General features: G+C 42.4%; 1 protein-coding gene across 2 annotated transcripts in view; it reads left to right on the top strand.

Moving 5' to 3' along the window:
* The window catches only part of NTAN1 (N-terminal asparagine amidase), a 44198-nt gene extending 29396 nt beyond the window's left edge, over window positions 1-14802 (top strand). For both annotated transcript variants that reach the window (XM_030211085.1, XM_030211086.1), the window contains 3 exons: window positions 5617-5714; window positions 7860-7973; window positions 13217-14802. In XM_030211085.1, the coding sequence (XP_030066945.1) occupies window positions 5617-5714; window positions 7860-7973; window positions 13217-13396 (392 nt within the window). In that variant the 3' untranslated portion in view covers window positions 13397-14802. The remainder of the gene's footprint in view (window positions 1-5616; window positions 5715-7859; window positions 7974-13216) is intronic.
* The last annotated feature ends 306 nt before the right edge of the window (window positions 14803-15108 follow it).

The following is a 15108-nucleotide window of genomic DNA, read 5'->3' as shown; positions in this document are numbered from 1 at the left end:
TTCCCTCCGCCAGGGCCTTAAAAATGGGTCGTGGCTGGGTCTTCCAGCACGACAATGACCCAAAACATACAGCCAAGGCAACAAAGGAGTGGCTCAGGAAGAAGCACATTAGGGTCATGGAGTGGCCTAGCCAGTCACCAGACCTTAATCCCATTGAAAACTTATGGAGGGAGCTGAAGCTGCGAGTGCCAAGCGACAGCCCAGAACTCTTAATGATTTAGAGATGATCTGCAAAGAGGAGTGGACCAAAATTCCTCCTGACATGTGTGCAAACCTCATCATCAACTACAGAAGACGTCTGACCGCTGTGCTTGCCAACAAGGGTTTTGCCACCAAGTATTAGGTCTTGTTTGCCAGAGGGATTAAATACTTATTTCCCTCTGCAGAATGCAAATAAATTCATATACTTTCCACAATGTGATTTTCCGGATTTAATTTGTGATGTGCTATCTCTCACTGTTACCAATAACCTACCCTTCAATTATGGGCTGCTCATGTCTTTGTCAGTGGGCAAACTTACAAAATCAGCAAGGGATCAAATACTTATTTCCCCCACTGTAAGTAGTGCCATACTGGGAAAGACCAAAGGTCCATCTAGCCCAGCATCCTGTCACCGACAGTGGCCAATCCAGGTCAAGGGCACCTGGCACGCTCCCCAAACGTAAAAACATTCCAGACAAGTTATACCTAAAAATGCGGAATTTTTCCAAGTCCATTTAATAGCGGTCTATGAACTTGTCCTTTAGGAATCTATCTAACCCCTTTTTAAACTCCGTCAAGCTAACCGCCCGTACCACGTTCTCCGGCAACGAATTCCAGAGTCTAATTACACGTTGGGTGAAGAAAAATTTTCTCCGATTCGTTTTAAATTTACCACACTGTAGCTTCAACTCATGCCCTCTAGTCCTAGTATTTTTGGATAGCGTGAACAGTCGCTTCACATCCACCCGATCCATTCCACTCATTATTTTATACACTTCTATCATATCTCCCCTCAGCCGTCTCTTCTCCAAGCTGAAAAGCCCTAGCCTTCTCAGCCTCTCTTCATAGGAAAGTCGTCCCATCCCCACTATCATTTTCGTCGCCCTTCGCTGTACCTTTTCCAATTCTACTATATCTTTTTTGAGATACGGATGTATATAATGAAAGCAGAAAGCTCTGTATGGCGAACTCTGCCATTGCTCAGCAGTTTGTACAGTTTTATTTCAAATTGTATACATCTGAGTGGTCTGAGGTTGCTGGTCAACAAGATTCTTTCCCCCAGCACATAGCGTATCCTATGCTACAAGCAACATAGAGGAGTAAATTAGAAGCCCATATCACATCACAAGAGATTGATGCAGGAATTAAGAATCTTCTGGATAGGAAAATACCTGGGCAGATAGCCTTCTGGTTGAATTCTATTGCAGATACTCTAAGTATCTGCTTCTTAATTTCAGCACCTGAGCTTGCCTTTATCAATTGTGCGTCAGTTCAGTGAGGGGGCCTGTATCGCTGCTTGATGTCAATTACAAGATTTTCTTGAAGGTAATTGCATACAGACTTGCATCAGTCCTGGGGACACTTATTCACCCAGATCAGGTTGGATTTGTCAAGAACCACTGTATCACTGATGATGTGAGATTCTTTCTTAATCTTCTCTTGGCAGCACAGCAGCAGAAATCTCCAACTTCAGCCTTATCAATCGATGCTGAAAAAACATTCAGCTGCGTTGAATGGTCATTCCTGACTGCTGTTCTTCAATGGTTTGGATTTGGAGATGTTTTCTCGAACTATGTCTCTACTGTATAATGCCCCTACTTGGCATATTCTGGTCAATGAGACGCTGTCTGAAACTTCTGTTCTATGACTAGGTACAAGATAGGGGTGCCCTTTGTCCCCACTACTCTTTTATCTTTTGGTTTTTGGAACCCCTGATCTTGGCAATTCATCAAGATCCAGCTGTTGAAGTCATTGGTACCGCTGGAGAGGTGAGCAAATTAGCTGCCTATTCCGCCAATGTTTTACTCTTCCTTATGCGACCTTAGCAATCCATACCAGCAGTCATTCAAATCTTTTCCAAGTACTCAATTTTCTCTGGCTAAAAGATCATCTGGAGTAAATCAGAACTAACGCTGATGAATGACCTTCGTTTGAAACTAACTTTGACTTCAGATGGGCAGGAATGGGCAATTAAATACCTGGGAATGGAACTGTCTAGAGATGTTGCAGAAAATATAAAATGTGGTATGTCCAAAATATAGGCAATAATGGTCTGCTAAACATCTGACTCAATGGGGGCATTTGGACGATTAAAATTATGCTGGCCCCACATATTAATTACAGCTCCCCTTCGAGCATTTTAGAAGTGCTGCAAATCAACCTTGCTTCAATTCTGCTGGACCAACAAACCTCTGAGAATTGGTAACTGCAAATTGAAAAGACCATGGTAATTTGGAGGCCTTAACTTTCCCAATTTTCACTATACCACGTCTTTTATATGATGCTGTATGGTCTGCATTGGCTGGAAGATGAAGCAGATACAGATGTGACATCCATGTGGCCGCAACTTGAAATGGCTTACACACAGCCCATTATATGGCTATGGTCATTCTGAAATCTCTTAAATACCATTATGTAATCCATGATGTGTGTGGTGCTGTGATTTGTAGATGCAGTACAAACTATCCCTTTGACCAAAGGACCAGCAGCACCTATCTGGAAGAACCCACTTTTGAAAACAGATAAACGGCTATTCTATTGGAAAGCCTGGACACATAGAGGAATCTGGATGATTGGCCAACTTTTTGACAGCCCAGTGCTGAAAATCTCTGCACCGGATATTGATTGGGATCGCTTATGGACTTCCTTAAATAGACTGACCCTGTTGGAAAATTTAATGCAGCCTTCATTCTTCCTCATACACAGAATATCATGGATGCATCAAAATGCATAGGGCGGATCTGCTACCAGCTCTTGTTGGCATTGTAGTCTGGCAACTGGCACCCTGGCCTATATGTTATTCAAGTGTACGGAAATCCATACTTTTTGGCTGGGAGTCTGTAAAAATAATAGGCAAATTCATCCCCAATAACCCTGTTTCTACACTACCTCTTCTCATCTTTTGTTCATCCTTGAAAACTCTTCATTATACACCTTCAGCCAATAAGCTCCTGGACATCTTAATCGCCCTGGCTTTTCAGCATAGCCTGGGCAATTGGAAGAATTCGAGATCTAATAATATTGTTTATTGGTGTAATTCTGTCTCGTGTTAAAGGTATGAGCAGGCTACTGCTTACAAGCTAAATCAGCGAGCCCAGATAGAGAAGACTTGGGAACCAATAGCAAATATGTTAACTGCTGATCAATTAGTGTTTCCACTTAATGGTATTCTTGGAACCTTGCAGTGCCAAATTGTATTTGCTTTAGTAATGTTTTCACAGTCTTACGTCTGCAAATTATTATTATTATTATTTGTTGCATTTGTATCCCACATTTTCCAACCAATTTGCAGGCTCAATGTGGCTAACATTGTTCTGTCATGGCAGTCACCGTTACAGAGTAAAAGATACAATTAGTATTACATAAAGAACATGGGTGACATAATAGAATTAAGCAATTAGTATGCAGAGGTCGTATGTGGAATAATAGATAAAGCGTAAATGCGAAACAGTTCTTATGATGGATCGTTGGAGTATTCTTTGTTGAAGAGATAAGTCTTCAGTGATTTCCAAAAGATGATTGGATCGCGTATTGTTTTCACATCAAATGGTAGTGCATTCCACAACTGCGAACTCATTTAGGAGAAACTGGACGCATGCATTCATTTGTACTTTAGTCCTTTGCAGCTGGGGAAGTGGAGATTCAGGAATGTGCATGCTGATCTTTTAGTATTCCTGGGTGGTAGGTCTATGAGGTCTGACATGTAGGCCGGGGCATCTCCGTAAATGATTTTATGAACCAGGGTGCAGACCTTGAACGTAATACATTCTTGAGTGGAAGCCAATGCAGTTTTTCTCTTAGGGGTTTGGCACTTTCGTATTTTGTTTTACCAAATATGAGTCTGGCTGCAGTGTTTTGGGCTGTTTGAAGTTTTTTTTTTGATGATTTGTTCTTTACAACCAGCAAAGCACTTGTACTTTGGACCCCCCGTTGTTTTGTTTTGTTTTTATGACTTTTGAGGGTTGTTCTTGGTTATGTTTATTGTTTTCTCTCTGTATGGAAATTCAATAAAAAGATTAAACTTAAAAAAAAAAAAAACCCCAATATAGTCTCTCTCTCTTGCACACAAAGACACCAAGGTCCTCGCTCCCAGACAGTGGCTGCCAAAACCACATCGTGGGAGTTGTGTGTTTGTCATGTTGAGCACGATTGCTGCAGACATGGAATCTCTTCAAAAAGGCAGTTTAATAAATCCCAATAAATAAATACATTGCTGTGAGGTGGTGTGTGTTTTAGGGCCCTGTTTACAAAGGCGTGATAGAGTTTTTAACATGCCTACTATTAGCTCACATGCTAACTGTGTAGGCGCTTATAGGGATATTGTAGGTGCTTACACGGTTAATGCATGTTAAAGACACTAACGCGCCGATAACGCGGCTTAGTAAACAGGGCCCTTAGTGTCTTTATTACTGGGCCACCGATTCCTGATTTTGATTATTTTTTTCTTATGTCTATGATGTGTATTTGATGGTATGATTATCCTGCCTCCCTATTTTTCCCCCGTTATGCTTTAAGGATCTCCTCTGGGGGTCTCAGCAGTTGCTTGCTTTGAAATGGGCATAAGTGTAAGTTTGCATGATTTTTAGATGGGTCTGGCAGGAGCCATCTGCCTGTACAGACTGGCCACCGCTGATGTTGTTCCTTTCATTGCTTGTAATTTTGTTTCCGCTGATCATCAATGGTATTGCCAGCAAATTAACTGGAAAAATGATGGCCATTATATAATTACTTTAGAAGGTAGCAGGCAGGGCCGCCGAGAGACTAGGCCGGGCCCGGGGCAAGGCCGCCCCGCCCCCTATTGCTCCCCCTGCCGCCCCCTGTCGCTCCCCCCGCCACTGCAGTCCCCGGTCTCACCTGCCTGCCTCCACGGCTCCGGGCCCCCTGCATTCAAAGCGGCAGTCACAGATCGCCTCTCTTCTGGCCTTCCCTCCCTGTGTCCCGCCTTCGTCTGATGTAACTTCCGGTTTCCGCAAAGGCGGGACACAGGGAGGGAAGGCCTGAAGGGAGGCAATCTGTGCTGCTTCTAATGCAGGGGGCCTGGAGCCGAGGAGGCAGGCAGGTGAGACCGGGAACTGCAGCGCTGGCGGCCTGAACCCGGCGCCGGGCCCCCCTTGGAGGCCCGGGCCTGGGGAATTTTGCCCCCCCCCTCAGCGGCCCTGGTAGCAGGTAGGTTGTTTCACTTTTTTGTATCTTACTGGCAAGGATATGCCAGAGCCTGGTGGCACACCACTCCTTCTGTTTTTGCTTATTTTACTTTTTAAAAGACCTGTTTTCCTGTCAGTGTGAGAGAGATGTAGTTTGCTTGCCTCTCGCTGAGGTGACACAGTAGAGGGACTGAGAACAGTAACTTGATGCATTCTCACTGTGCTGTTTTACCCAATTATTTTCTTTTATTCTTTCTTCACACTTAAACAGCTGTGAATGTTAAGACAGCAGAGATTTTTAGTGCAACATTTCAAGATCAGGGACCGGATGAAGATATTCGTTCAGCTCGAAGTTTAACAGGAGGAGCAGTGAGTTTAAAACAGTGGTTTGGGGGGGGGGGGGGGGTATCTGTTATAGAAATTCTGTGTGTATAAAGTCATTCTACCAAGAGTGGCTTAACTGTTAGGCAGTTGTCTAGGGTGTCAGTTTCTGGCCGGGGAGGGGGCAGCAACAAGCAGCTGCAGTCACAGCAAAGCAGTAAGTCTTGACAGTTGCACAGACTCAAAGAGACATCAGTGCATACTCTTAATTGCAGAAGGGGTGGACAGTATGCCCAGATAAATATATTTAGAAAATTGTCCTCATTTGGGGTTAAGCACATAAGTCTTGCCATACTGGGACAGACCAAAGGTTCATCAAGCCCAGTATCCTGTTTCCAACAGTGGCCAATCCAGGTTACAAGTACCAAGCAAGATCCCAGAACAGTAAAGCGGATTTTATGCTGCTTATCTTAGAATATGCAGTGGATTTTCCCAAGTCCATCTTAATAATGGCTTAAGGACTTTTCTTTTAGGAAATTATCCAAATTGTTTTAAAAACCCCGCTAAGCTAACTGCTTTTACCACATCTAGCAACGAATTCCAGAGTTTAATTACACATTGAGTGAAGAAATATTTTCTCCGATTTGTTTTAAATTTACTACTTTGTAGCTTCATTGTGTGCCCTCTAGTCCTAGTATTTAAGCGATTCACATCTACCTGTTCCACTCCGCTCAGTATTTTATAGACCTATATTATATCTCCCCTCAGCCATCTTTTCTCCAAGCTGAAGAGCCCTAGCCAATTTAGCTGATGAAAGGAGACTGTCCCTTTCCCATCACATCACATCACTAAATGGCTGTATTAGCCCCTTGTGTTCTCATAGCCCAAATACATCTTCCTCTATACCTGGATAAAAATGTCTACTATCTCTGCGTCTGGAGCAAAAAGGTCCTATCTATCCCTGTTTGTCTTTGGAAGGTCTCCCGTGTATGTAACTCACATTTAGTGAAGTGGTTCTTCAGTGCCCTCCAACTTCCTTGATTAAATACCTGGGGCAGGTGATACAAAGGAGTGGATCCTTGAGGGTTAAGTGAGTTATAAAAAATATAAAAAACCAACAGAGAAAAGATCTGTATAGTTTTGCTCCACCCCTAGCCAACATTAGACCTGAAGGTTCCCCTTCCACTTTAATAACGTCTTCAAAACAGGCCTGAAAGAATTGCCTGAAATTAGGAATGCTGAGGCCACCCCACTGCTTCCCCTTGTATAATACATTTTGCACTTCTCAGGATATTTTTGTATTCATTACACCCACCTCAATAGAAAGTGCTACCTCAGTGTCTCTTCTGTTTGGTTATTCAAAGCCTCTGTCTTGTCCATGTTGACTTTGAAACCTGCCAATCTGCTATACAGTATCTCTGTTTTTTTCACTATAGGATGTAATGAAATCCTTGGCTTTAAGAGTTAACAGAATAATAACTGCACAAATTATGGCTTTTTTTTTTTTAGTCCTTGTATGAATAATTGTTATGTCCATAATATCTGGGTTTAATCTAATCCTTTCAGCTAGAGGTTTCAAAGTTAACACAAATAGCAGAGGAGATAAAGGACAGCCCTGTCCTGTAACCTTCCTAACTGAAATCGATTACCATAACTGCCATTCGCTTTCACACAAGCTTCAGGTTTACAATACAGTAAATGATCCCCAACCCCATATTTCTACAGGGACTGTATCAGAAAGCTCTGTCAAAGGCCTTCTCAGCATTGATAACCAACAGCATAGCAGGAACCTTCTTTATGCTCCCCAGATTGAGTTATGTTTGTGTGGGGGGGGGGGGGGGGGGGGTTGGAAGAGTAGAGAACAGGCAGTTTCACCAATTGGTTCAGTGTATATAGGTTTCTGTGGGTCAGAAGCTGGAACTCCTTCTCACATAAAAATGCATTGGACCATTTTTGGAGGGCTTATATCTCTGAAAACAGTCCAAGTCGGTCTGTTTTCAAACTTGTGTCTTTTTATTGGTTTTCCCTACATGCCAAGTTTTATCCCATTTCTGTTAACATTTTAGAGAGTTATTGTGACCCCTTTTGTATAACTCTTTCCAACTTCCATTGGGTTGGAGAGAATAATGTTGAGGTAGTATGTGATCTCTTGAATCCACTCATCTTATGTCACCTTGTATTTTCCTTCTGAAGATGATCAGCATTTACGATGTAAAAACAGAACAGCTGTGCATTGGACCTTACTACTGGATGCCTTTTCCATTTCTGGACTTCTGGTTGGAGCAAGATGATGAGCAGATATTGAAGGTAATTGGAAACAGAGTTACTTTAATATTCATTTTGTTTTCTAATGTCATAAGAACATAAGTGTTGCCATACTGGGACAGACCGAAGATCCATCAAGCCCAGCATCCTGTTTCCAACAATGGCCAATCCAAGTTACAAGTATCTGGCTAGATCCCCAAACGGTACAGTACATTTTATGTTGCTTATTCTAGAAATAAGCAGTGAATTTTCTCCAAGTCATCTTAATAATGGCTTATGGACTTTTCTTTTAGGAAGCTATTCAAACTTTTTTAAACCCTGCTAAGCAGTTTCTCTGGCAACAAATTCCAGAGTTTAATTACACATTGAGTGAAGAAATACTTTCCACAATTTGTTTTAATTTTACAACTTTGTAGCTTCATTGCGTGCCCCTTAGTTCTAATATTTTTGCAAAGAGTAAACAAGTGATTCATGTCTACCCGTTCCACTCCTCTCATTATTTTATAGACATCTGTAAAGGAAACATTTTAGTTTTGCATGACATAAATTTGAATATAGTTGATCTACACTATATACAGATCTATCTCATTCATATTAATTGTGATAATCGTGAAAACCTGACTGGCTATGTGTGCCTTCAAGAGAAGGTTGAGAAATACTGGTCTAGAGTGATGAATTTTCTGTTTGTACCAGCACTGCTCCTTCTGGAAGTCAAAATTTAAATTTATCACCCACAGGAATTGGGCACTGATATCAATGAAGATACTTGGGGGGTGGGAAGGGGGAAGGATGTAAGCTGATCCCTTCAGTTAACATTTGTTTTGAAGGTCTCGTATAAAGTATATGTCACAAGGTAAAAAGGGTTCCAGATGAAGCTCTGGAATACAGATTACTGCCTTAAATGTGCAAGGCCTATCTTTTTGTCGGTGTGGTTTGACGGAGACATTTTGGTGTGTGCAAGTTCAACTTTCCCTGGAAGCAGGTCGTGAGACCGAAACACTGTGCTCCATATATGTTTTAGCATCGGGCAGTGGAGAATTCGTTTGATCAGTGCTTTGGTCACCCAAAGAAGTCAATAAGATTCCTTTGTCAGGATTTTCCTTTGGTAAAGCCATGTTGCCTCGGGTCCTGTAACCCATTGACTTCTAGAAAGTTAACTATCCTTTCTTTCAGCAGCGACTCCATTATTTTTCCTAACACCGACGTGAGACTTACAGGTCTGTTGTTTCCCACTTCTTCCCTGTCTCCACTTTTGTGAAGAGGGACCACATCTGCTCGTCTCCAATCCTGTGGAACCTCTCCTGTCTCTAAAGATCTATTAAATAAATCTTTAAAAGGTCCTGCCAAGACCTCTCTGAGCTCCTTCAGTATCCTGGGATGTATTCCATCTGGCCTCATAGCTTTGCCCACCTTCAGATTCTCAAGTTGTTGATAAACTCTTTCTTCCGTAAACGGTGCAGTATCCACTCCATTTCCAGATGTTCCCTCGGCAGCCGACCGCGGTCCTTGTTCAGGATTTTCCTCCATGAACACTGAAGAGAAGTAATTGTTTTATCACGTTCGCTTTATCTTCATCACTCGCCACATAGCCATTTTCATTTTCTTTCAGTCTCGCAATTCCATTCCTATCTTTTCTCCTTTCTCCAATATATCTGAAAAAGGTCTTGTCACCTCTCTTTACATCTTTAGCCATTTTTTTCTTCTGTTCGCGCTTTCGCTAGCTGTATTTCTCTCTTTGCTTCTTTGAGTTTAATCCGATAATCTTTTCCATGATCCTCTCGTTGCGTTCTTTTGTATTTATTGAACAAAGCCTCTTTTGCTCTTATTTTTTCAGCTACTTGTTTGGAGAACCATATAGGCTTCCTGCTTCTCTGGTTTTTATTTACTTTCCTTGCATAAAGACCAGTTGCCATATTTATAGTAGCCTTTAGCTTTGACCACTGATTTTCCACATCTCCTACGCCTTCCCACGCTAACAGCTCTTTCTTCAGGTATTCCCCCATTTTATCAAAGTCAGTACGTCTGAAATCCAGTACTTTGAGTTTTGTGTGTCCGCACTGTGCCTTTGCCCTTATATCAGACCATATGTTGTGATGATCACTATTACATAGAGGGGTACCCACCCGGATATGTTAAAAGAACTACTGAATAGCGATAATTTTGTTTTTTCCTTATTGAGCTTCAGCTTAAAAAAGCTGAAGCCCAAGGTTCTAAAATATTCAGCCCCAACTTTGTTTGGAATTATATAAAGGTGGGGCTAGATATTTTAGAAACTTAGGGGCCCTTTTACTAAGACGCATAAGCATCTATGCGCGCCCAACGCGCGTTAAAATGGAGTTACTGCCCGACTACTGCGTGGCTCTTGCGGTAATTTCATTTTTGGTGCGCGTCCAATAAGCATTTCTGGAAAATATATTTTTTTTTTGGGTGCTCATAACAGATGCGCCAAGTGGCATTTGGCACGTGGTCATTACATAAGTACATAAGTACTGCCATACTGGGAAAAGACCAAGGGTCCATCAAGCCCAGCATCCTGTCTCCGACAGCGGCCAATCCAGGCTTCAAGAACCCGGCAACCCCCCCCCCCCCCCCCCCCCCAATTTTTTTTTAATAATGTTCAATGGACTTTTCCCTCAGGAATCTGTCCAAACCCCCTTTAAATTCCGTAAGGCCAGCTGCTGTCACTACATTCTCCGGCAATGAGTTCCAGAGTCTTAACTACACGCTGAGTAAAGAAAATCTTTCTCCTATTTGTTTTAAATCTACCATATTCTAGCTTCATCTTGTGTCCCCTGGTTTTGTTGTTGTTGTGAAGCGTTTGTTTACACTTTCAATCTGTCCGCTCTAATCCGCTCATTATCTTGTAGACTTTTATCATATCACCCCTCACCGCCCGGTTGTTGCGTCTTTACCGCTAGGTTGATGACTGGCGGTAAGGTCTCAGACCCAAAATGGATGCGCGGCAATTTTCATTTTGCTGCATGTCCATTTTCGGCCAATCCTCTCTTCCCCCCCCCCCCCCCCCCCCGCGCCTACACTACCGTAAGCCATTTTTCAGCTCACCTTAGTAAAAGGACCCTTTAATTTGTGGTGATCATTTATTCAGGCGGGAGGATTTCTGAGCCTGCAGGCTCTTTACTACTTTTTTTTAGTGTGCTTGAGCCTTAACCTTGACAATTCACACATTTTCTTCCAAAGGTGGTTTTGGCATTTCACCTTTAATCAGTCAGTTTTCATCCCTTCTTAACAGCAGGAAGAGAATGGAGAGGTATAAAGACCTCACCTGCTGGACATGTGGCGAATATTGCTTAGGTACCCCAAGGTGATGAATCTGTTCAGCATATGGATCACTTATTTGTTCTGTTCACAGGCCACAGGGTGAGGCAGTATTGAAGGCCTGGCTACTGAGGTAAAGTGGGCACAAGTTCCCATTGGGCTTAGGGCTTACGCGACTAAGCTAAATATACTTTGGTGTTAGATTAAAAGACTGGTAAATATCCAGTAGAAAAAAACAAGGAGTTCAGGTTTTTTTTTGTTTATTTTTTAAAGATTGATGATTGATTCAGCTGAGTTCCTAGCACTGAAGAATTATGTGCAAATTACTCCAAGGGACTGAAATCCTTTCACCTTTCTTTCTGCCTACTACTACTACTACTATTTAACATTTCTAAAGCACTACTAGGGTTACGCAGCACTGTACAATTTAACATAGAAGGACAGTCCCTGCTCAAAGAGCTTACAATCTAAAGGACAAATGTACAGTCAGTCAAATTGGGGCAGTCAAGATTTCCTGAGAGGTAAAATGGTTAGGTGCTGAAAGCAACATTGAAGAGGTGGGCTTTGAGCGAGGCTTTGAAGATGGGTAGGGAGGGGGCTTGGCATAAGGGCTCAGGAAGTTTATTCCAAGCATAGGGTGAGGCGAGGCAGAATGGACGGAGCCTGGAGTTAGCGGTGGTGGAGAAGGGTACTGAGAGGAGGGATTTGTCCTGTGAGCGGAGGTTTCGGGCGGGAACGTAAGGGGAGATGAGGGTAGAAAGATAGTGAGGGGCAGCAGACTGAGTGCATTTGTAGGTAAGGAGGAGAAGCTTGAATTGAATGCGGTATCTGATTGGAAGCCATTGAAGTGACCTGAGGAGAGGGGTGACATCAGTATATCGGTTCAGGCGGAATATAAGACGTGCAGCAGAGTTCTGAACGGATTGAAGGGGGGATAGATGGTTAAGTGGGAAGCCAGTGAGGAGTAGGTTGCAGTAGTCAAGGCGAGAGGTAATGAGAGCATGGATGAGAGTTCGGGTGGTGTGCTCAGAGAGGAAAGGGCGAATTTTGCTGATGTTAAAGAGGAAGAAGCGACAGGTCTTGGCTGTCTGCTGGATATGCGCAGAGAAGGAGAGGGAGGAGTCGAAGATGACTCCGAGGTTGCGGATGGATGAGACGGGGAGGATAAGGGTGTTATCAACTGAAATCGAGAGTGGAGGAAGAGGAGAAGTGGGTTTAGGTGGAAAGACGAGGAGCTCGGTTTTGGACATGTTCAGCTTCTTCCTGCCCCCGAAACTATGGATCAACCTTCCCCCTCCTCTTAGGTCCGAACTCTCTCTCTCTAGATTCAAGCTCACTTCTTCTGGCTATCATTTGGCACCTCTCTGGATTAGCTTTGCCGGTGGTTGGTTCTGTGATGATTCAGGTTGTTGTTGTTTTTATGTATGCTTGTATTTTAATTACCTTTAATATTTTAGTGTGTTTGCCTCTTTTCTTTCAATTGTATGGGGAAGTGGGTTTTGGTGGAAAGACGATAAGCTCGGTCTTGGCCGTGTTCAGTTTCAGGTGTATTGTGTGTTTGTTTACATTCTACTCCACCTGATTTCCTTTCCTTGAGTTATGCCAGACCAGTCCAGGGCGGTTCTTAACCTGCCTGTGATGTCCTTGTGATTCATTTATTTGCTATTTTGATTGCGGCTTCCAGTTCTTTCTCTCATTCAGGTTTTGCAGATTTAAGTGGCCCAGTCCCTGGTTCCATGGGTAGTGCCAAAGGGACTAAAGAGGCTGCTGGGCTTGGGGATTGGTAGCTGCTAGGGCTTCCTGGAAGGGAAGATGTCAGCACTGTGTTCCTTGCGTTTATCTGCAATGAACACAAGGGAGCAAAACCCACACATCTGGACTAGCCTGGCTAGACTTAAGGAAATGAATTTAACAGGTAGGTAATTACTCCGGACTGCTTTTTACCATGCACCATTAGTAAAATGACCCTGCTACTGATTTGTATACATTCTTTTTTTTCCCTTTGCCAGAAACTTTCAACCTCACCTTTGGCTGAGCCACCTCATTTCGTTGCGCACATTCGATCAACCCTGATGTTTTTGAAAGAACATCCATTTCCAGAGAATACTCTGTTCTTGAATAAAAAATCTCGACTCTACAAAAAAAATGAAGGAGGATTGTGGGAAAGAGTCCTGACAGACAAGATGTGAAGAAAGCAGTGCGGTAATCCTAATATGGACCTACTGTGTAAGAAGTTCTGGTCTGTGCCACTGCCAACAGGTCATTTTGATTTAAAGCTTCAGTACAAGCTACATTTTAAAAAGTACACCATGTGCCTTTTTGAAAAATCATTTCTTGCTGTTGCTTTCAGTGCTTTTTTTGCATTTTTGGACAATAAGTTTATTTTTATATATTTTTTTTTTCATAAAAAAAACTAAGACCACCTGTTAAAGGCAACTGACTCTTTCCCTTGTTGGAACCCGCACAGCAATTGTTCCTGCCATATCATTACTTTAGGAATATGAAAGGGGTCCCTTTTGTGTTAAATTGTTCCCATTGAAAATTTATTCTGTACTTCATTTGCCATCTTTTAAATTACGTTTACTATCTCAAGTTTGAGTGTAGATGGAAATCAGGAGGCCATGACTTACAGCTGTGGTCCTCTTTTGCTGCTGGTGTACTGGTACCAGGGGTAAATGGGAAGTGCATACAGGAGACTAGGAGACAGTATCAGTTGAAATACTGACTGGCAGTACCCAGGTTCTCTAGCTGTCATAGCATTTTTCCAGCATAAATTCCTTGTGGTGGTGAATGGTTCACGATCAGTATGCAGCAACACTGCAGTGGTTATGTGTTGCTAATCAGATCCTTGAGTCTAGCCATCTGTGATATGGGAGTAATTAAAGGAAAAAAACGTACAAATTCTGTCACATTAGATGTGTAAGAGTAACAGGTATGGCATCAAGGTTGCTTTTGGAAAGCAAAATTAAAAAAAAAAAAAATGAAATGTATGATATTAGAAAGCATCATTCTGGTTTTAAAATAAAAGATGCATTTGGTATCAGTCTTGCTCAGGCTGCTTTATTTCTTGCTGGAATTCTCTGCATACCTCAAAGACCACAGGTCAGACCTTTGATAGTCCCATATAATTTTTTCAGGCAGATTTGACATTTGAAAGATAACCGATGTGGAGATTTAGCAGGGGCAGAAATGTTTCATAAGGAAATTATTGCAATTCAAGTTTAGTATATTTAATTACACCAACTTTTATAGCCATCTTTATCTACATGGCTTAGTGCCATCTGGGAGAGCCAACTTCAGTACTTAAGGTCAGCTCCTGCTTCTCATTTCATGGGCCTAACATTAATAGTAGCAAGGGCATCCTAGCTTTTGTCTAACACCTATGAGCTGGGGTGTATATACACAGAATGTTCTGGAGGGCAGAGCTGGCCTTAAGCAGACTGGCCCTTTGCTGTGATGGCATCTTTTGCCAGCAAAAGTACAATTTTCAGTGACTGTTCATAAAATTTCCCAAAGCAGGGCTGGAGACTGAAATGCTATCTATCCAGTGTAGGCGTTGGGTGTTTGGCTTCAACTGTTACTACTACTACTTAACATTTCTAGAGCGCTACTAGGGTTACGCAGCGCTGTACAAATTAACAATTAAGGACTGTCCCTGCTCAGAAGAGCTTACAATCTAAAGGACGAAATGTCAAGTTGGGGTAGTTAAGATTTCCAGAGAAGAGGTGTAGTGATTAGGTGCCGAAGGCGACATTGAAGAGGTAGGCTTTGTTACAGTGTTGAATCTACATGTTTTGATAAGCTAAGTAGTCACTGTGTTTTTCTTATTTTTCCTAACGTTGACTGTGACGTTTGAAAGCTGTTGCTTTAGCAGTTTATCTCCTTAAAGGTTTGAACATAT

Source organism: Microcaecilia unicolor, chromosome 8, assembly GCF_901765095.1.
Source record: "Microcaecilia unicolor chromosome 8, aMicUni1.1, whole genome shotgun sequence".
Classification (NCBI taxonomy): domain Eukaryota; kingdom Metazoa; phylum Chordata; class Amphibia; order Gymnophiona; family Siphonopidae; genus Microcaecilia; species Microcaecilia unicolor.
Note: the sequence above shows the minus strand (reverse complement) of the source record. Positions and strands in the feature narration are given on the sequence as shown.